A 23418-nucleotide genomic window follows, 5' to 3' on the forward strand; every position below is an offset into this window, starting at 1 on the left:
AGTGGCAAGGGAGTCAGCTCAAAGGCGCCCCAATGATCCGCTCAAGGTGTCAAAGGATACACACCAGCAAGTTACCCTTATTAATGCCTCTACCATAGAGGGTAAAGGGGGGTTTGGTTAACACACGTCTAGACCGCTTGATACACAAGTATAAAAGTTAAGCCCCAAACCAAGACAAAAGGGAGAGGCGGGCAAAAACCATTTATTCTCTCATTTACACAACTCATACTATTGTCTTTCTCCCTCTTCATCTTTCGCTAACTTAAACATCGAAGGGGTCGAGCCAAGATACCCTTGATGCTGTCCAGTTGTGCAGGACCCTCGACATCGTCTGGAGACGTGGCCAGGAGGTGACTCAACAACTAGAAGAATCCAGCTCTCTTACTCAACTTCACTATATCAAAATCAGGTTACTTCCAACAAACCACCTCTCCCATCAGGCTCTCTACATCGATCGACCATATCAACTCCCATCAGGTAAGAAGAAGTCATCACGACTATATCAAAATCAAGTTACTTCCAACAAACTACCTCTCCCATCAGGCTCTCTACATCGACCGACCATATCAACAAACCACCTCTCCCATAAGAAGTCATCATGACAAACCATATTAGCTCCCTCATCGATAAGGAGAAGTCATCATAAATAACTTGCATGGTGTGTGTGTATCAACACCAGTATAACACTATTCATTTACAAGTGTAATGTTATGAAGTTTGTCCGAGTAACCCAACTTTCACGCCTGAAGGAATATAATATACATAATCATTATATTAGTCTTTCTATTATTTGATTACCTTAGAAAATTTTAAATCTAAGTTGATGAAAGTTGAATCGGTTCAATTTATATAGATCGAAGGTTCAATGGTTTTGGGTATTTAAGTAGATAATTCTAAAAAGTTATCATAATTATTTACCCTAAATAAATTAAATGTATTTTTAGTTAATTATTTGTCAATTAAATCCCAGATTCCTTCCATTCTCTTCCTCAACTCGCCAGGGGAACTCCAACGGTCCCAACAACAGGTTACACGATGACACACCCACACTAATTATTGGGCCCCATAATCATATAATAAGCATAGTGACAGATACCCACACGCACATTAATAGATCCTCTCTCTCTCTCTAATGCCACTTCGTCATCATCAGCAGCGAGAAAAAGAGTCAAAGGCTCAGGCTCCTCCTCTCTCTCCATCATCTCTTCCGCTGTTTCCTACTCCAGGTTCGTCCCCTCGCGCTCCCGACCTAGCTTTCGCCGTATGCTTCTTCTAATTCTTAGGGTTTCTTTGTAATTGTTGGTTTGCCGCTTTTCTAGGGTTTCGGAGATTCGCGGACGAAACCCTAGCTTTGGATTTTGGGGTGCTTTGAACTTTGAAGAGAGGGCGCCTTGGAACCGTAGCTCCGTGGTTCTGGATCGGGTGAGCTTTTCTTGCTTTCCTTTATTCTTGTGGTTTTTTTTTCAGGGAAGGCTGTGGAGGGCTTAAACCCTTTTCGGGCTTTAATTTCGGCGGTTCTGGAGGGGAATTGCGGATCTGGTATCCGCATTTGGATGAATCAGTGTGGTTTTGATGAAATGGTCGATAATTTTTGCTTCTTTTTTGGGTGGATTGGGCAGTTGTTCTTTTGATTCTTGATTTTTCTAAGATTTTTTTGGCTTGTTTTTTTTGGGTCCTGTTTTTCTTTTTCCTCATAGTGAAGTTAGCTCCGTTTCCTTTGTTGAACTTGGACGGAGGTGATCAATATTCTTATATATTTTTTCGCTTGAAGAGTAGGGTAGTTCTAAGTGTTATTCCGATGATCAGGAGCTTACATTTCAGCTGAAGATGGAACTCCACTAGAAAACTTTTGGATATGTGACTACTGCATATATCAAATGAACAGTTGATTGACTTATATTGGTCTGATCTGCAGAGAACTTCACCTTTTTCACAAGGAGAAGTTCTCTTCGTTGCCACATTTAACGACTGTGGTTGTATTTGGTAGCTTGGATACTTTTGATGGTAGTTATATAGAGATTGGTGGCTTCCTTCACTGTGGTGATTTTTTACTTCTGTAGTTTGCTCATCATTGGTCATACTTCTTTACTTGGAATGGAAGAAAGGTGAAGTGGTCAAGCTGTGATCTGTTATAAATCCAGCATAAGCAGAGTGTGCCCTGCTGTGATTTCATTGACAAAAACTGACAAGAAGCATCTTGAAAGTGAATTTCTTCTCAATTATTTTGGAGAGAGTCTACTAGTACCCTAGTTGACATTGACTGAGGACACTGTAAAATTGGGAGTATGGATTCACTAAATGTTATCCTAGTCAATGGAGTGCCAGTCTAAGATAATGTAACACAATTCAGAATCTGTTTTGGTACAATATAACAGCATCCAACTTGTTTTTTATGGATTTATATTGGCTAAGAAAGCAGTCTAAACTGGGTTGTGGTATGCATCTTTCATATCAGCAGTGATATTGGATGCAGGATGCTGGGAATTGTTAAGACAAATGCAGCGACATTCTGCTGTTAGCTGTGGTAATGGAGTCAGTAACAATGCTGTTAATGGGGCATCTTCAAGAGACAGCGCCAGGGTTGAGTCATCTTTTTCAGCACCCAACTTTTCTTTGAATCTGAGGTGATTGCTGTCTATTGTGTTCCCTGTTAGGTGCTTTGTTTTCCATGGAAAAAGAAAACCTACTCTGTTTTACTTGTTACCTATAGGTTTTATTTATGCTAGTTTTATCATTTCTTCAATTTTGATTTTTCAGGAGGCAGTCCCAGCTAGCACCTTACAAGATAAAGTGTGATAAAGAACCTCTTAATTGCAGGTAAACATTGTACTTTTCAACTCAAGTCAAAATTATTTGCATGTTGGGGTAGTCTAATGCTTGATTTAAGTTATATTTTATCATATGGTTTGAAATAGAATAAAAAAAGTAATTTATTTTTTGCACATTTGCTTGATTTGTCCTCTATCCTTATCCTTCATGTTAGCTTTGTACAAAGTCTTACTATTATTTGGCTGCTTAGCTGCTACACACTGAAAGAAAGCTAATTTTTTCTAGGCAACTCTGCGTGTTACTATTATCCCTGATGTCTTGATATCTTATAAGGTATTGCTGCTGTCATATCCTTATACTATCTTACATTTTCTAGACTTGGGCCCCCTGACTTCTACCCTCAGACCCCAAACTGTCCTGAAGAGACACTAACTAGAGAATACCTACAGACTGGATATAAGGAGACTATTGAAGGAATCGAGGTGTGTTTTCTTTGTCACCTTACATTTTGCTCCAATATTATTTTTTTTAGAACTATCACAGAGAAAGTTGTTTGCTCAGTGTTGAACCATAAATGTACTGAACCAATTCAATTATTTTTGGGACCTTTATGCTGTTTGATGTGAACTATAAGGTGATTGAGAAATGGTGTGGGAAAGGTTGTCTGGTTTTTTCTTTTATATACTTGTTTTGCTCTAATTTGTTCATGAAATGAATCCGTAGAGGGGTGACCCTTTTCTTTGTTATTTCAAAAGCAAGGTAGACCTGTTTGTTGTTTGAATACAAAAGCTAGTATTAGACAAAAGAGATATCCTTGGATGCTTTTTATTCTGTCTGTTTCATATGGTTTAATCTGAATTTGAGATATACGCATTGGCCAATTAGGTTTTGAAATTTCTAAGTATGACCATAAAACCGTTTATAGATTTCTGATTATGTGAGGATGAAATTGTTTCAGAGGTATTTGTTACCTTTTCTGGCAGAATTTTAATTTGAACAGATCTTACATGCTTTATCTTCTAGGGTTGTGGTATATACACTGCTATGTAGTCTTACTTTGTTGGTAAAAATATGCCTTTCAATTAAAAGAAAGTAAATTAGACAGCATAGTTTTTATGTTTCCTACTTTTACACCCAGTGGATCTTTTGACCAAATCATTAAAAGTGCTTTATTTTGTTACATGGAAATTTTATATTTCTCTCAAAAGTGTGGATCTAGGACTAAGAAGCACATGTTGGATGTGCCACCAGCCATATATTGTGCTAGATGATCATTCACGTACCAGTGATGCATGAAGACACCTGTAAAGGCACAGAGCATGTAGTAGTTTTCATGGACCTGCTGTCATACTGTACCAGTGTGTTGTTACTATTTTGACTTGGAAAATAAATCCTTGTTCCGGACTAAATACTGACGGGGAGAAGGTAGCTACTAGCTATAATGTGCCTTTCTAGACTCTAGCATAAATAGCCTTGCTACCATGAGATCAGTGTATGATTAGTTTTTGCATTTATGTGATTAAACAAAGTGGAACAAGCCAAAACAAACCAGCAATAAGGCTGGCTCGAACATGGTGTTCATTTGACTTTGCATTCCTTTATTATAGATACCTACATGGCTAGTTTTGACCAACAATCTGTTTGTTATCTTTTCTGATTTCTATTAGTATTCTTGTATATAAGAGATCCTTTCCAATCTTATTCTATAATATTCATGAAATGGCATAGAGAGTGGCATGTAAATGTACAATATACGTGATTTGTTTCAACAGAAATATTAGGTTTACCTTGGTGCACAAATAGAGAGATCTTTAGCCAGTTTTTTTCATTTAAATAAGCAGTGCTAAGAAATAATTAAACTAGGAGATATTATTTCAAATTTTTTTCTCTGTTTTAATTAGTGTTTTTGCCCTTCAATTCATATTTAAGATATAAATTCATTTTCAATGTCATTATCGTTTTAGATTTTGGATTTACTTTGACAAAAAATTTCCTGCTTCTATTGATTTTTTAATCCTTATTCATAATACATCACTCTAACTATTTCTCAGGCTAACATTTTGTATCTTCTATTGTTTCAGGAAGCCCGTGAAATTGCATTGTGTCAAGGTTCAAGTTTCTCAAAACCCGAGTACATTGTGAAGTACAAAGAGGTCAGATTTAATTATTTGATATAGTTTTGACTTATGATGCTTGTTATTGTTATGATGACTGATACCAGGCTTGTAGATCAGTAGCCTTAGCAAAAATCATTCTTGGCTCATTTCCATTGAAGTAACACATCTATTTTGGAAAGAAAAAGTAGCATATCTATAGATAACTCATCTTTGGATTCCTGCCTCTTGAAATTTCGTATGAGTTTATATTCCTTTAGGTGGACTTGTCTGAGGATGATATATACAACCACTTCATCTAAAACTTGATAGAACACTCAGAATTTAGTCAGATATTCTTCCTAACTCCAACCCTTTGATGAATTAACTTCCGATACCATCCTTAATAACTATAGCTCAAAGAATATATGATGTTATGTCCTAATTTTAAGGGTTGAAGGGCAGTTGAAGGGTTGTACAGGCCACTTTATTTCTGGGTCCAAAATACCAAGAAACTTTTTCTCATAACTTGACTATGTAGCCTTAGATCACTACTTTTGGACCAATTAAAATATTTGAAAGTTATGAAGAGATATTGTATATGTTGTTCTGGCTTGGATTAATTTCAGTGTTGGTTCACTTGTACACGGTTTTTTAGAAAAGAATTAAATTGCTGCCCTCTGAGATAGTGTGCACTGTCTGCACATGTTATGCTATGCGCGTCACTGGCTAGATGCACAAAATAGGAAGAGGTGTTAAAAAAAAAGATAGGGGAGGAAAGAAAATAAAGGCTTAGATTCTTAGACTACCAAGTCAGTGTCTTCCAGTAGGTCTTTGGTTGCTTTGAGGTTACAAAATAGAGGTTATGGAGGAGAGGAAAGAAAAAGGATGCATTGTTTCTCGGTTTCTAATATCTTCTGGTAGTTATTTGGTGCCTTGGAAGTTGAATGGAGTTTATAGAAGAGAGGTCAATGAAAAAAAGTCGATGGTTAGATTTTTTGGTCACCAATGTCTTCAAGGAGGTCTCTGGTGGCTCTGAGGTTATGTAGCAGATGTGCCTTGCTAACCCACATATTTTATCATTAAGGGTGAGGGCTGATAATTGGAAGGCTTTTGAAGCTTGTGTAATTTCTTCAGCTTGATTCTAACTGGCCATGACAGATTCAGAATTTTTTCTCTCACTTGTGTGTTTGTGGATATACAGAAGTAGCAAGGTGAAAAACTTTTGGATTTTGAAATGTCGAACTGTGGTGCTATTTGTGTATTTATATTAGAGTTGTACATGTAGCAGTTCTGTATGTCCAAGATTACTACTTCCATTCAAGAATACATACTTAATATTTTGGGAACATTGATAATGTATGCATATAAGTCACGAGTTGCTGATATTAGTGACTCACTAGAAAATGTGTTATATTAGTGGATGTGCAGCAACTTGTGTGCTAGATATAGCAACTATTTTTCTTTCTCTTATGCACATCTATACCTAAACGTATGCATGTTCATACAAGTTTCATCTATATATCACAAACCTAGACTTGTGTATATGTATGTTTGGCACAAATATATACTAGAGGGCATGTGCATGCAGAAATACTAATATCGAAATAAAAGAGATACTGGGGATATATGTTTGGTGTTGCATGGACAATTTTTTTATGGAATTTAATGAGACCACTGGAAAATTTGAAATTGGGTTTCATGGTTAATGGCTTAATGCTACTGTCATAATTGTGTTATCAGTGAGGTACATAATTTAAGGAATATTGTGCTTAAACTTATCTATAATTAAAATAACGAGGAGGACATACCAACTGTTGAAAACACTTTTTTTTTTGTGTATTCATATTTTTATTACTTTTTTAGGGTATTCAGGAACAATGAACTTTACTGTAGTAAAAAGATGTTTTTCTTAATTTTTAATGGAATATACATTACCAAATATTGGGGAAGAACCTATGATCTGTTACTATGTAAGTAGTTAGCATTAAAGGAATTGTACACTGATAAAGAATATGTTAGCAATTTCATAGAAGTGTGTATAAACAAGATGAGGAACTTATTTGTAAATAAAGATATTAAGGGTCTAATATATAAAAATACCGAAAGAAGAATATGGTCGCTCTTAAGACCCACATTGTATATTTTTGAAGAACTAATATGCAAAAGTTGAGGGTCATAATATCACATAATATGCAAAGACAGTCATGTTGTCTGATGAACTAGTGAAGGCCGCACAGTGATTTTGGAAGGATTAGTATAAACATTTTCTTACAAGCAAAGGCAGTTTCTATGACTTGATCATGGTTCACACAAAAGAGCAACTTTGCTGTGATGCCAAGTTTGCTTTTTGTTTTTTTTTTGTCTGAATACCTCAAAGGTATCTTGCGTGACATATATGCAAATAACAAAAAATTTTTAGGGGACCACTAGCAAAAGGAAATATAATTTAGGTGATAAATATTGAGTGACTTTTCAGAAAAGTAACGTAAACTGATATCTTGTAAAATGTAATTAATGTGATAAGAGAACATACAAAATATACCCTCAGCGCATTTGAAGGGACTTCGATGTTTTTAGAATGATCATACTTCAGAGTGTTTTTAATGCTATAGACTTGTAAAAAATGTAAAAGAATCTTATTCGTAATCCACAAAGACATGACTAATACTCAAAGAAGGGCTTGGAACCATTTATGTAAAAAAAAAATTGAGAAATAAGATCAATAAATGATTGAGAGACTTGTATAGCAAAAAAAATTTTGGTGCTCATATGGAAACCTTCTATTTTTTTTCCATCTTCTGGCTTTGAAATTGACAGGTCGTCTTTCCAATGATCACTTCCTAGTAATTGTGCAAGATTGCTATCTGCAAAGTTTACAGAAGATAGAAAATAGAGTTATGTGGTTGTAGTGACTTAAAAAAAGGATGAAGTGGGAAACAGTCTTCTGTTAAATTTTTGTAAAGTTTACCTACTTTATAATATTTGTTAGAGTAACCTCTATATAGTGCAGTTTCAAGAAGGATTCTAAATCAGAAAAGAAAAGTAAATTTTATTTTTTGCAATGTTATGATAAATATGGCAAGTTTTGACTGTGGTTCCTCATTTCAATGGGACCTATGGTCTGACTTGGATCATGGTGTCAGAAACATAAAATCATGTTTTTAGTGGAGATTTCTGCCTTACGTTGACCCGACGGGTGCTTTAAATATGTCTGTTATCTCAGTAGTTATATATGCTAATAGTGACCTGTGCTTGGTCAAAGATACATCTTAAACTAGCATGTCTATTGCTCTTGTTTTGCAGGCATTACGGAAGCGACTGAGGGCTATCAATGAATCTCGTGCTCTAAAGCGTAAGGTAATTACTTATATTTTGTCACATGATACAATATAAAGTCTATAGTTATATTTATGTAACTTGGAGTATAATCTGTATTCTGCATTACACTGTTAAAGTGATTCTTTATTTTCTAATCTTACAACAGGCTGGACAGGTTTATGGAGTGCCTCTTTCCGGGCCATTAGTAACAAAAGCTGGTGCCTTTCCTGAGCAAAGGGCATCTAATGAGGACAGCCGCAGGAAGTGGATTGAGGTTTATGATCATTTTTGCTGAGACCCTATTTTCATTATTACAATATAGATTTTGTTGAAACTTGGGCCTTTTCTTTTAAATTATTTCTTGTAACTTATTATTTCATCATGGTTTTAGATTTTGGTATCAGAAAGTCTAATTTAGGTCGTTTGTTCTGATGACATATTTGTAGACATCTCTACATACATAGATCTTCCTTGTAGTTTTAGCAACAACTGATAATTAATTCTTCTGTTTTCTTGCATTTTGGCAACGAAACAAGATCTTTTGTTAAATTGAGTCTGTTTTCCCAGTTCATTCTTTTTTTAAATATACCTTATGCTAAGCATATGATTTTTTTGTTTTTCTTTTCCATCTATTTTTCAAGCGGTGGCATCTTTTGGAGTTGCCATTTTGTGCTTACTCTTATTCTGGTTACTAATTACATCTCATTTTGCAATTTTCCAATACTGTTGATCATCTACTTGCTCTGCATTATAGACATTTATGAGTTGTGAACATGCTGACTTCCCATGTTTTCTGAGCAGGCTTTATCACAACAGCATAAACGATTGCACTCATTAGCTGAACATGTTCCACATGGTTATAGGCGGAAAGCTCTTTTCGAAGTTCTTATTCGTTATAATGTTCCATTATTGAGGGCGACATGGTTTATAAAAGTTACCTATCTTAACCAGGTTGAAAACTATGTTAAATCATATATATGGGTTACTTTGCAGCAATTCTATTTTTCAACTTAAATATGCATGTATCCATTTATTTAGTTCTTGGTCTTTATAGGTTCGACTGGCCTCTTCCAGTGTTTCATCAGGGACTCCAGATAAAGCACAGTTTGCTCGATCTGACCTGTGGTCTAAAGATGTTGTCGAGTACCTACAGCAACTCTTGGATGAAATTTTCCCAAAAGATGGTTCTAATGTGCCTACACCTGTTAGAAATCAGTCATCACAAAATACTATGGCCATGTCTTATCGTGCTCCACAGAAAAATGAATCATTCTCTTCTCCTGATGCCGAGGAGCCTTCACTGCACTTCAAGTGGTGGTATATGCTCCGCCTTGTACAGTGGCATCTTGCAGAAGGCTTGCTTCTTCCCTCTCCTATTATTGAGTTAGTCTACAATCAAATTCAGGTAATTCAACTCTTGTTTGGGCTGAAAACTGGAACTATAATAGATCTTGTAGAAGTTCAAATGCTTCTGATGGATCCTTGTAGTATTTAATGCTTGTCTAATCTATTCCATTCAGGAGAAGGAATCACCAGAGGTCTTAGAGTTGCTATTTCCTGTTCTGTTTGATGTGATTGAGAGCATTGCACTCTCACAGACATACATACGTATGTTTGTGGAACTCTTTGTTCGAAGAATACATGATCTATCTTCCAGTTGTTCAAGTTCAGTGGACACTTCACAAAAGTCATTCCTTGTGGATGCTATGGTTGAGATCGTGCGATACTTGGTAATTGTTGTACCTGATACATTTGTTGCCTTGGATTGCTTCCCTCTGCCATCCTGTGTTGTTCCTGATCTACGCTGCAGAAATGCATTCCTGAAGTTACATGACTCTGCCGATAATGTGCAGTTTGATACAGAAGATGCTTATCTTCGTTACTTGTCGTGTGGGTATGTCACTTCCTCTATTCAGGAACGTGCTTCTAATCTGTCAAAAAATGTGAACCCTATCCTTCAAGCTCATGGTGCTGCTGAGGTTCTACAAGCCTTGGATAAAGCCCTAATGACAGGAGATGTAATACTTGCTTATAATTCTCTTTTTGAATACTTGTCTGATGTGGCTATCGAAGAAAGGTGGCTAGAAGAAGTCAGTCCTTGTTTGAGATCTTCGTTGAAGTGGATTGGGACCATTGGTTCATCTGTTATTTGCTCTATATTTTTTCTCTGCGAGTGGGCCACATGTAATTATCGGGATTTCCGTACTTCCATGCCTCATAACCTGAAATTGACTGGAAGGAATGATTTTTCACAAATATATTTTGCAGTATTGCTTCTAAAGCTTAAGATGGAAGATTTATATAACTTTGCACAGTCTAGGGATGGAAATGTTATGGCGCTTGGTACAAACGGAAAAACTACCTCTGATAATGATAGTTTGTTGGATGGAACAGCGGTGGAAAATGCATTTGTTCTTAGAAATAATTTAAGTAGTATATATTATAGGAAGAGCAGAAGAGACATCTTTCGGAGTCCTGGTCTGCTGCATGATGTTATTGTGTGTTGGCTAGACCAGCATGAGATAGGGAAAGCGGGAAGTTTCAGGGGTGTTGAAATTTTCCTTTTGGAACTAATTAGTAACGGCATATTTTATCCACCGGCTTATGTAAGACAGCTTATTGTTAGTGGAATTATGGATAAGAATGAAAACTCGTTAGATCTACAAAGGCAAAGAAGACACCGAAGAATTCTGCAGCAGCTGCCTGGATCCTGTTTGTTTGATCTTTTAGAAGAAGCAAGAATTGCAGAAGTCCCCTTGTTACATGAAATTGTTCATGCTTACTCAAGTGAGCGTCAACTATTGCTTCGTGGATTCTTGAGCAGTAAATCCAATCATTTAAATTCTAGAGGTGATATTTGTTCAATCTTTTCTTTGCAAAAAGATACAGATCACTCATCTTCTTTAGGAGATGACAATCATGGGAAGGTGAAGGGCCAAGTAACAGAAATGAAGGCTTTACTTTCATGTTTTCTGCATTTTCCTCACCCGTTTTCCATGCCAATAGAAACTTCTGCAGATGAATCCCAAGGCATTTTAAAAAGCACATTAGACTCTTTAGAGAGCAAAGTTGATTTGACAGAAGGGACATCTGGCTGCGAGGAATTTAGAAAAAGAAAGAGGAAAAAGCTAATCGATGATAGGAGCTCTGCCCTACAAGGGTTTTCTTTTAATCATTCAGATGATGAAGACAATTGGTGGGCAAAGAAGGGACCTAAGTTCCAGGAGTCCTTGAAGGTTGAACTACCATCTAAGTTAACTAAACAAACCTCAAGGGGTAGGCAAAAGATTGTGCGTAAAACACAATCTCTAGCACAGCTAGCAGCTACAAGGATTGACAGTAGCCTGGGGGCATCTACTAGCCATGTATGTGACAACAAAGTGAGCTGTCCCCACCACAGATCTGTCACTGAAGGTGAGGTTCCAAAAGATGTCAACCATATGATATCAGGACGCCGAAGTGATATTGGTAAGGCCTTGAAGCAGCTAAGATTGCTCGAGAGGAGATCAATCTCAATTTGGTTGCTCAAATCCATTAGGCAACTTGTTGGAGGAAATGAAAGAACGCCTTCCAAAGCAAGCAATTTTACTGATGTTTATTCTGCTCCTGTGCCCGATGATAGAAACACTGTAGGATGGAGGATAGGTGAAGATGAACTCTTATCCATTCTTTATATTTTGGATATTTCTGGTGACTTACTGTCTGCAGTAAAGTTCCTGATATGGTTGTTACCGAAAGTACTTTGTGGCTCAAGGACTCTTGTGCAGGGTGTAAGGAATTCCATGTTGCCTAAAAACAGAGACCAAGTATGCCAGGTGGGCGAAGCATTTCTCTTGTCTTCCCTTCAAAGGTACTTGGGTTTGTTAGTTATTTTACTGTTGCCTGAATATTTTTTCAATACCAATATGCCCTTGGTGGAATATCCTGATCAGGAGAAATATATTGTTGACTTCTGTTCGTTATTCTTTTTCTGTTATTGCCTTTATTTTTTACAAATGTATTAGCCTGGCTTATCTGGTTCTTGTCAGTTGGATCTTATCAGATCTAGTTTATTGATGACTAAGATCTATTGATGACTTTTTCTCATTGCTGGTGCTTTTCCTTTTGATCTGACTTATAAGAGACCCTCTATTTTCAATTTGTATTATAATTTTGCATGTTTTGTGATCACTCTGTCTCTTTCCAAGATAAATGCTCCGAATACAGCCTCTTTCATATGTTTTTTTTCTGATTTAATTCTTAAGGAAACACTCACAAAAGGTAAGACAATCAGGGTATATGAGAAAAATGTGTATGGCGAATGAGAGTATTTACTTTAAGTAGACTAGATTTAAATATAAGATATTGATGCATATTTACAAGTTTGAGATATAAGTTTGTTTACTAGCTTTTGAATGTAGGTTGGATGGTGCTAAGTTGTATCCTGTTGACTGGAAAAGCTAAACTCCATTCTGGGCTTCTTTTAATCCTTTGGATGTGCTAAATTCATTATCAATGTGGTGCATTAAAAAAAGCAATTTGTTTTTTTATGTTAATTTTTTTATTTTTGTCAAAAGAATAAGGTGCCACAACTCTCTTTCCAATTAGGAGTATAGATTAACAAGCAATTTTGTATTTTAAGTTCGTTGTAGGTACAATATTTCATGAAAATGGAATGAAGTTTTTTAACCTTGTTTAGGTACTGTATTATAATAAGACTGTTGGCTAATGACCTTGAAGTGCTTTAATATTTGCCCATCGTCAACTTGTGGGTTCTCATATCTTTATCCACCCTCCTATCATTCATATCATGCTAGATTTACTCCTTGTTTTACTTACTGTTTAAGATCTACTTTGCTGCACAATAGAAAAAATGTGTTGTAAGATTATTATCTGTTTATCAAAGTCAATTCCTTGAGAGGCATTCATTGGTGAGATGGGGAAAAAGGGAGCTTAGTTGCTGGTTAAGGTGGTGCTGGTGGTTGATGGGCAGAACTTGATGCTTCCTAGGGATTTCAAATTGGTAATCATGCTTGGCCTTGGTATTTGGCAGTATCATTTGTGGAGTGTGGTCCAACTGATTCAAATGTGGAACAATGTTGTGAAATTGTATTGTCATGATATTAAGGAAATTTTGTTTTCTCCTTATGCAACCCATGTTGGGGTCTCGATTGGTTTCACATGTTTATGAATTTATCAGTTTGATTATATTGATGGATGGAATTTCTGCATCTGAGACTTGCTGCATGTTTTGAATTTTAGGATTTAATTTGTCAATGGGTTTGTATTGCTTGGTATGTATTAACTTATAAGAGTTGAAGTCATATTATAATCTTTAAGTTAAAGCTAAATTTCCTTGAAGTTCTCATAATTCGATTCATGGAGTATTTTTTTTTCATAATATCATCTTCTATAAGTTGTTCTACTTGGTTGGTTATGTTGTTTTTGTGGTATATCATTATCTTGTAAATCGAAACCAGTGTGATATGTTGGGACTTACATTGTGGCTGATTTCAGTTTACTTTGAATATTTTACCTTGTTCAGGTATGAGAATGTGCTTCGAGCTGCAGATGTCTTACCTGAAGTCTTGACTGCTTTAGTTCATCGTAGTTTGACGATGATGACATCAAATGGAAGACCTTCTGGTGCTGTTACTTTTGCTTATGCACGGTATTTATTGAAGAAATATAAAAATGTGACAAATGTGTTGAGGTGGGAAAAAAAGTTTCGAGCTACATGTGATCAAAGGCTTCTCGCAGAACTGGAAACTGGACGGTCTGTGGATGATGAATTTATGTATTTTTCGGGTGTCCCAGCAGGTATCACAGAAACTGATGAACATATTCGTCAGAAAATTAATGCTAGGATGTCTAGAACTGGTACAAACATGAAAGAGTTAGTGCAGCGACATGTTGAGGGTGCTGTCCACTACTTTTATGGAAAGGAAAGAAAATTGTCTGCGGTTGCTACTCCCAGAAACCACTCCCTTGAAAAATGGGATGATAGTTACCAAATAGCTCATGATATCGTTTTGGGCCTTGTGGATTGTATCAGACAAAATGGTGGTGCAACTCCAGATGGAGATCCCTGTGTAGTGGCTTCTGCTGTGTCTGCCATTGTTGGTAGCATAGGACTAGCTATTGCAAAACTGCCAGATTCCACAGCAAGCAGTAATTACCAAAGCTTTTCATCCTCATTAAATTCACTAAATTGTTTTAGGCACATCTTACAGATTCATATATTTTCCCTCTGCCTGCTAAAAGAAGCCCTTGGCAACCGTCTGAGCCGTGTATTTGAGATAGCATTAGCTGCTGAAGCTTCTTCAGTTATTTCAACAGCTTTTGCTCCTGGAAAGGCCCACCGAAATCAATTTCAATTGTCTTCTGAAATACATGATATATATCAAGATCATTCAAATGAACTTCTGAACAGTTCTACAAAACTCATTGTCGGAAGAACTGCGAAAGCTGCAGCAGCTGTATCTGCACTAGTTATTGGTGCTATTGTTCATGGAGTTAGTAGCCTAGATAGGATGATAACAGCCTTTAGATTAAAAGAAGGCTTGGATGTTCTGCAGTTTATACGAAGCGCAAGATCCAGTTCAAATGGCATCTCCCGTTCTATTGGCACGATGAAGTTGGACCACTGCATTGATGTATATGTACATTGGTTTCGGCTTCTGGTTGGAAACTGCAGAACTGTTTTTGATGGGCTTGTCGCAGAGATGCTTGGTGAATCATATATTGTAGCTCTTTCAAGATTGCAGCGAGTACTTTCACTCAGTGTAGTTTTCTCTCCTGCATATTCCATTTTTGCAATGGTAATATGGAGGCCATATATCTTCAATAGCAATATTGCGAACCATGAAGATTTCCAACTATACCGAAGTTTTTTAGTGGCCATTGGTGATGCAATCAGGCACAAGCCATTTCGAGATCTATTTTTTCGAAACACTCATGGATTTTATGATATACTGGCTACTGATTCTGGCGATTCTGAGTTTGCTGCAATGCTTGAATCGCATAATCCAGATAAACATTTGAAAACAATGGCATTTGTTCCACTTCGTGCGCGGCTGTTTCTGAATATGCTAATCGATTGCAAAATGCCAGCATTTTCAGTTATGCGTGAAGATGGGACATGGGTTGCTGGGCCTGCTGAACCTAGATCATATTCTGAAGTTGAGGGAAAGCTTTTGGATCAGCTCGTGCACGTTTTAGATACTCTGCAACCTGCTAAGTTTCACTGGCAGTGGGTAGAGTTGAGGCTACTTCTGAATGAGCAAGCTCTTATAGAGAAATTTGAAACTCACAACATGTCCTTTGCTGAGGCAATTCGATCCTTATCTCCTAGTGCTGACAATTTTGTACTTTCTGAAAGTGAAAAGAAATTTACTGAAATTATTCTGTCACGGATAATTGTCAGGCCTGAAGCTGCTCCTCTTTATTCGGAGGTTGTCCACCTGCTTGGAAAATTACTTCAAGAGTCACTGGTAATGGATACAAAGTGGATTTTAGCTGGTCCAGATGTTCTTCTGGGACGCAAATCGATAAGGCAACAACTTATATTTGTTGCTCAGAGGAAAGGCTTCCCAATTAAAGCACGTTTTTGGAAACCATGGGGCTGGTCAAGTTCTTTATCTGATGCAACAACTAATAGAGGGGATAAGAGAAAGTTTGAAGCCATTTCTGTTGAAGAAGGGGAGGTTGTTGAGGAGAGCATTGATGTTAAGATGTTTTCCAAAGTGATCCATAATATGGATGCCGAAGGTTTCAGTCCAAGTCAGCAGCATAAAACTGAGAAAGCTCTTGCAGAACTAATATTGCCATGCATAGACCGCAGTTCGAGTGAGTTACGCAATTTATTTGCCAATGAGTTAATCAAACAGATGGGAGCTATTGATCAACAAATTAATACAGTAACACCCAATGGTTTTAAATCTAGCCTGAATTCTGAGGCTTCTTCAAACAAAGGAAACAGTCGTAAAGGTATCCGAGGTGGAAGCCCTGTCCTTGGTAGGCGACCAATTGATTCTGTCCCACCATCTGCTGCTGCTCTGAAGATTTCATTGTCCCTACGTCTGCAATTCCTACTGAGATTGCTTCCTATTATTTACGAGGATAGGTAATTGTAAACATCTAAAGTATCTTTTTTCATTATTATTTAGTAACAAGTTTGTTGATTGATTTCATTAACATAATTTCTCCTTTTGTATTTATTATTTAGCTGTTAGTTTTAGCAGTTCCATTTTGTCTATGCTCACCATGTGATAGGTGGTGTTTAATACACTATGGCAACTTCAGCGATTGCAATAGTATAATATATCCTTAGTGTTAGAAGAAGAGGAGGTGGTGAAGCAAAAGGAGGAAGAAGGAGGAGGAAGAGGACGGAAGAACAGGAACCTCTGGAGGAAGGAAGAACAGGAGAAGAGGACAGAGAGTGGAGGAAGAGGAGGTGGTGGAGGAGGAAGATGTTAGAAGGAAAAAGACAAGGAAGAGGAGGCGGCGGAGTAGGAGGCAGAGGTGTATCAGCAGGTGGGCGGTGTGTTGCACGGGCCTTGTTGCGAGCATGAGAAATTGGACATCCCTGGTCAGTAACCCTAGAGAAAAAATATATATTATATACTGGACTGAACCGCTTGGTTCAGGTTGGTCCATGTATGGGATGGTGGTCACCGATGGAGATTTCAATCCTTGGTTCCTGCATGACTAAGGTGGTGAAGGGTTGGAAAAGAATGCATATGATTGAGAACTTTTTACTTGTAATTACTGACTCCTAGATATACGTTACCTGGTTATTAAATATCTACATATTTTAAAAAGGGCTACACAATACCTATCCTTGTACATGGCCAAATTCTGTTTTAATGTGGTCATGGTTTCCAACTGAAAGTTATATAGATCAAATATCAATTTCTTTCTTGAAATTGCTTGTCATACTTCTCTGAACTGAGATTTGTGCATTTAGAACATGAGGTAACTGTGATCACATAATATTTCTAGTCTTCATACATAAGGATCTTTGGGTTGGTCCTGAGTCCTCACACTTGCGTCTAATCAGTGGAGAGTGTGATTGGGCTGGAGGTGAACTTACGAAGCCTTGAATGCGCTGTAGGTTGCATAAAAGGGTCCCAAGCCACTTGGCTCTGCAAGAAGGCTCTACCAGTGGCACCAGAGGCACTCACTCACCTATCACATGCTTGTACTCTGCACTAGGAAGCCTCATAAGGCTTCCTAGTTTTACACATCTGGACTGTTCACGGTGTGCCTCAGAGCTTCTAAATGCCTTTTGACTTCTATAAGCTCCTTGAATTTGTATTAAATTGCTCCAGCATGTGAAGCTACAAATTGTATTGCATAACCTTTTGATTTGGTGAGTTCATTGAGTCCCCAAATTAATTGAAATCTGCTTGTTACATGTTACAACTTTTAGTGATATGGTCGGAAGACTATGGCATATCATTGCTAATTTTCAGATGATTTAAGTTGTAGCCAAGGACTCCATAACATCTGGATTTTGTTTTATAGCATCTTAAAGGCTTTATATCTTTTTAATGAAGGGATTGGATTGATGTGCTTCCCCTATGCTGAATGAAGACTAATGTATTTTATATGTGTATTTGTTGTCACAAGTAACTGCTTGGTTCCCTAAGGTAGCTCTTGAGCAGTAAACAAGGATGCTTAGGCTTAATACTATGAAAGATATGTTTGATTATGTATGATAAACAAGTATATTTCGTACTTTGGTGCATAAAGCAAACATAAAAACAAGCTAGAAGAGGGAAAATATTTGCATATAATGGGCAAAGCAAATTTTAAATCTAAACTTTTGTGATCGATATGAATTTTTTAGCATGTTTTAGTTGTTAGTTGAAAGGAATTATGATTCTTCTATGTCATGTCAAAAGCATGGATTATTTTCTACCACTAAGTGTTCTTTTCTATTTTTGATATTTTTCATCATTCATGTCTGCTTTCATTACTTTGTTGGAATTGGAATATTGTCTACTTCTTTTGTTAGTTGAGGTGAGACAATCGGTATAGGTTACATGGGGAGAGGTAGAGGGAGATATAAGATCTTACTATAAACTATAAATAAAAATTGAAGATATTGCCTTTTACATAGTTCAATGACCACAAAATATCCATGTAACCGACCCCAAGTATTTGGGATTTCACAGTTTCAGTGGTAGTAGTAATTGTTCTATGTCTGGATCTATACTAGCTTAGCTCATCTAAATAGCTTGGTGAATTTACAGCTTCAGCCGTAGGTTCAGGTCCATATCCTTATTCATGTCTCTATATATGAGATTTTACTTTTGATCTAGCAAGTTATCCTAATCCAGACCAACTTAATTTGGTTAAATTTTGGACATGAGGCTGGAGAGGATAGCCTTTTTGTATGTATCTTTACTGAAGGAAATCTGTTTTTTCTTTTTCTTTTGTTATACTGAGATAAAATATTCTTAACAAAGATAAGGTCAATTGTTCCCAGTACATAATGTGAGTTCATATTGGATTTGCTCATTTCCAATCAGTGTAAACTCACCTTTTCTTTGCATGTGTTGCTATTTGTCTAATGTTTGTGGACATGACATACTTTATTATAACAGATTGTCTATCAGTTGATTTACCTCTGTTATTTTAGCAATTATTGTTTTTCAACTTCTTAGTTTCTTCATCTTCTTTCTGCAAATATTATTTTCCACAGCTTAATGGGTTTTCTTTGTCCTGAGATTCTTGTTTAATTTTTTGTAGGAACATGAGGCAGATGCTTGCTCCTATCATACTTCGTTTGCTTGGAAAACGTCTGGTATATGAGGATGCAGATGTATGCCCTTCAACCATACATATGGATCCTTTGAAAAGGGAGTTGGATTCTCCCATTGAAGCTTCCTTGTTGGATCATTCCAGTGATAGTCTGTTTGATAGGTTGTTAGCCATTCTGCATGGTTTGCTGAGCAGCTACAAGGCAAGTTGGCTAAAATCCAAGTCTGTCACCAAATCAGCCATCAAAGCTCGTGATATTTCTGCATTTGATCGTGAGGCAGCAGAGAATTTGCAGGTTAGTTAGCTACTGCATTTGATTATTTTTAGTACTATTGTTTTTTTTGTAAAGCAGGTGAAAGTTGTTTGCAAAATTTTCAGATGAGTTGTAGGCACCCCTTAAGTGCCTAAATTAGTTTTAAAAATGTGGTTGTCATCCTTGCATTTATTGTCTTTTTAAATATTGTGTGTATCCTTAAGTTGTTATCAGATTATGCATTAATGAACGTCAATTATTGAGATATTATGTAAATATTTTTAGGAATTAAGTAAATATAGTCAATAATCACTACGTAAACAGAAGAAAGGAACTCTTTGTTAGTAGTTTCTATGATACACTTGGATCTTATAAGTAGAAGAAGGAATTATGTGTTATCATGGGTCTGGATTTATAAATTTTTAGTAACAACCTCTAGTGGTCTTCCTTCTGGTTACATCAGGAAATTTAACTTTTCATTTTCCTGAAGATTCTATTTTATAATCAAATCAATTAAATTCTTCTCTCATTTTTTTTGTGTGGGTGCTTTCTTTTACTGAGAAACTTGCATAATTTTTGCCATGGATTGGCTTTATAAAAATCTGGATAAGGATTTCTTACTATGCGTGGAAGTATGAACGATTCAAGCAGCAAGTCAGTTACACAGATGACTTTGGTACTGATTTTGTTTAGCACATAGTCGTGAGAAGGCATATCTTTTAGCCATTCAGAGGTTTATACATGGAAATTTATGACTTCTTCTCTGTAATATTTTTGTGTTTGATTTTGATTTTGTTATAAGCGTCATGTGAGTGTTTCTAAGATGAGAATGTTGTGATGGATGTGTGAACTTAGTAAGAAAGATAGGGAAAAAAAATATTTATGAATAATTAGATAGAAATGTTTTTATTCTTGAACAATTAGGAGTAACTTCGATAGATAATAAAAATGAAAAAGAACCATTTACGATGATACAAACATATGCTAACGAGACATATAGTATAAATGTCACTTACAAGAAGTGAAACAATTAATATTAATGTTAGTCATATAAGGGAAGTTAGAGTGGCTAGCCGGCCACAATTAATATTAGTATTAGTGATATAAGGGACGGTAGAGGGAGTAGCCAATCCCATATAGTTGGAATAGTATGACTTCGTTGTTGTATGAGCATCATGTGAAACTAACATTCGGATTGCTTAGTTGCATGTCCCTGCTACTGTTTCTTATTAGGAATTTGGGTACTATGAGATATGTTAAGTTTTTCCCCTATATAATTCTTCAATGGTTACTGCAATCATCCTCATAATTATCTTTCTTCACATCAGAAGTTGATGGCTCATCCAATAGCGCTATTGATTATTACTTTTTCTTGTATAGTCGTTTATTATAGTTTCATGCTTTAAATCTTGCAGAATGACTTGGATCGCATGGAGTTGCCTGCATCAATCCGTTGGCGTATCCAAACCGCCATGCCATTTCTCTCTCCATCACTTTCGTTTATGGCTCCTTGCCACCTTCCAGTGTTACCCTCAGTGGCGCACACATTGCTTCAGCCCAGCAATCTCAATCCAGGCACTCATCAAAGAAGTATCCCTGCCTTGACTTATAATTTTCCTGGCAAGAGCAAGAGTTCAGCTTTGCAGGACATGGACATGGAAATTGACCCATGGACGCTGCTGGAAGATGGCACGAATTCTGCTTCTGCCTCAAACAATAGCAGCAATATGGGTAGTACTAATGGGGACCATTCCAATCTCAAGGCCTGTTGCTGGCTCAAGGGTACTGTAAGGGTGAGGAGAACAGACCTTACTTACATCGGCCCCCTTGACGAGGATAGCTGAAGTTGTACAATTATTTGACAATCGAACATTGGCGGCATGTCAGTGGCTTTCACATCGATCAATCCATCGAGCTCTGTTGTCGCTTGCTTGTTCGCACGCATGGGCACAGAATAAACTTGAGGGTGTTTTGTATTAGGAAATTGCCAGTCGGTCATGCCATATGACTGGCCAGAATATAGACTAACACAACACCATCACCCTCAGTTTCACTGCCATGCTGTTCACGTGTTGTTGTATATACATATGACAATTATTTTTCCCTCAGAGGAGCGAGTAAAATATCCAATTAACAGACTGTGGCTCTCCATTTCTCATTCCTTTCTTGTAATGCTGCACTGTGAAAGATAAAAAGCTAAGCGGTATGTGTAGTAAGCTTGTGGCAAAAATAGTTGGAAGATTCACGGTTAGCACGGCTGTCCATTCTGAGTTTGTATTGTGCTAATGCTTAATTGCTGATTTTGATGCTTTTATCTTCTCATAGTTAAAGTATGTCAAATTGATCAAATTTTATAGTTGAGGACATAAGTTAAAAATATTTAATTTTCGAAGGATAAACTATCAAGAAAAACCTCAATTGGAATTAAAAGATTTCAAAAGGGAAAATTAGTCTTTTAATGGGTGAAAAACCTTAATCCCCTTTCGTCTTCTCAATCGTTGCAACCTTTGCCTGCGTGGCCTATGGTCGCCATGGTGCGTAGCCATCATCCACCGTTCGGCGTTCACAGTCACGTCGCTACGACTCCTCATCAACGTCCCATTCCCCCTGGGCTAGTGACGCAGTACCATCAACCAACCACGCTCCCTATATACTTCGTGACGTGCATAGGCATGCAGTCATTGCTCCTCACTAGCATCCAATGTTGCCAGGCAAAGCAATGGAGTCATCGCCCATAGATCACCATACACAGGCGTGCAACCGCCTCATGTGGCGCCGACCGTCGTCGCTCATTATTGTCCGGCACTTGCAGGCAGTGGCGTACCCAACAAGGCCGATGACCATTGGAGGTCGTCACTTGTCGTTGCGGCCGTATTCACCGCCCTTTTCGTTGTCGATCAAGGTTAGTGCCTAGTAGAACTACTACCTTGTTGTGCTACTACACAGTCGGTTGTGGCCAAATCCTACCATCGTAGATAGAAGCGATGCCATCCAAGGTGGCTGTCGCTGACGGTGGCAATCACTACATGCAACGGTGTCGTTGCAGCACTTCCACTATCAGATTTGTTGCAGCCGCTTGTCTAGTCTGCGGCTGACGACCAACGGAGGCCGTTGCCGATAAGAAGTTGCTAATGGTAACCCATCGATCAAACACGGACAAAATGTCATCCCCAGCCCTCTCGTGAGGAACCTTACATCACCAATAAACAGAACAAGATGGATGAGATAGAAAAATAGATCGATAACCAAATTAAATATTACCTTTTTATAAACGAAAGGTACTTATAAATAAATCTAAATATAAAATAAATCTAATATGTTATTACGATCTAAAGTATTTGATTTCAAAACAACGGGCTTTGATACCGATTGTAAGAATAAAAACTATAGTTATGCTATTATTAACCGAAAAAATTTTAATGCTAAGAACTGAAATCAAATAACAATATATCAAGATCAGAATTATGTACCTTTTGATACAATTTAAAAAACATTTATCTGATGCGAGAACGCGCTCTGTAATCCAATAAAAAAGCAGCAATAGCACATATTTATAAGATAAATTAAACTCTCCTCCTCTCTTTCTATCCTTCGTAAGATCACTATAAGCAATAAGATAGGGACTAAGGAGAGATGAGAGTAGATTTGTAATCTCTTTTCTATATATTGTCATATATGTTGAGTTCCTAAGAGATCTTGTTTATTTATAGGTGAGAACAAAGAGTCTAGAATAAATAATTAAGAGTATCTCTCCTATTAAACTAAGGAATCCTATCATAATTGAATTTTCTTTCTATTAGATGATAATCATAATTAAAATATAATCAAATTTATAATATATCTTACCTAATTAAATAAGATCACATAATCTAACGCATACCCTCGATTCGATCTTGGTTCGATCGGGTTCGAGCCGAACCATGATCACTCCTACCGGTGAAGGTTGTGATTGTAGTGGCTGGGACATGGCCTGCCCAATTGTTGTATTTGGCCATTCCCATGCTGATGACTGGATATATCATTCCGAATGGGAAGTTCAAAAGGCCATGCTGCCTTTTGTAGAGGTATGGCAGCTTAATACTTGTGTATAAAGTTCATTTTTGGCATGTTCTGTTCATGGTGTTCTTCAATTTGGTGGAGAACTGATGCTGGGTGATTTGAATAAAACCTTGTGTAGCAGGTCATATTATATTTTTGCACTTAGAAGAAACCTGTGACTCACAAAATATCCTT

The 23418-nt window shown here is 37.1% G+C and overlaps 1 protein-coding gene across 1 annotated transcript; it reads left to right on the forward strand.

The window, feature by feature from the left end:
* Window positions 1-1114: 1114 nt before the first annotated feature.
* On the forward strand, window positions 1115-21324 carry LOC104000745 (mediator of RNA polymerase II transcription subunit 12). Its single transcript, XM_009381487.3, has 14 exons — window positions 1115-1226; window positions 1320-1422; window positions 2474-2624; window positions 2758-2817; window positions 3146-3251; window positions 4851-4922; window positions 8169-8222; window positions 8350-8457; window positions 8985-9134; window positions 9238-9588; window positions 9704-12033; window positions 13708-16287; window positions 18921-19227; window positions 20601-21324. The coding sequence occupies exons 3-14, from the start codon at window positions 2497-2499 to the stop codon at window positions 21027-21029; spliced, it is 6675 nt and encodes a 2224-aa protein (XP_009379762.2). The 5' UTR covers window positions 1115-1226; window positions 1320-1422; window positions 2474-2496; the 3' UTR covers window positions 21030-21324.
* Window positions 21325-23418: the final 2094 nt, after the last annotated feature.

Source organism: Musa acuminata, chromosome BXJ1-4 (genome assembly GCF_036884655.1).
Source record: "Musa acuminata AAA Group cultivar baxijiao chromosome BXJ1-4, Cavendish_Baxijiao_AAA, whole genome shotgun sequence".
Classification (NCBI taxonomy): Eukaryota; Viridiplantae; Streptophyta; class Magnoliopsida; order Zingiberales; family Musaceae; genus Musa; species Musa acuminata.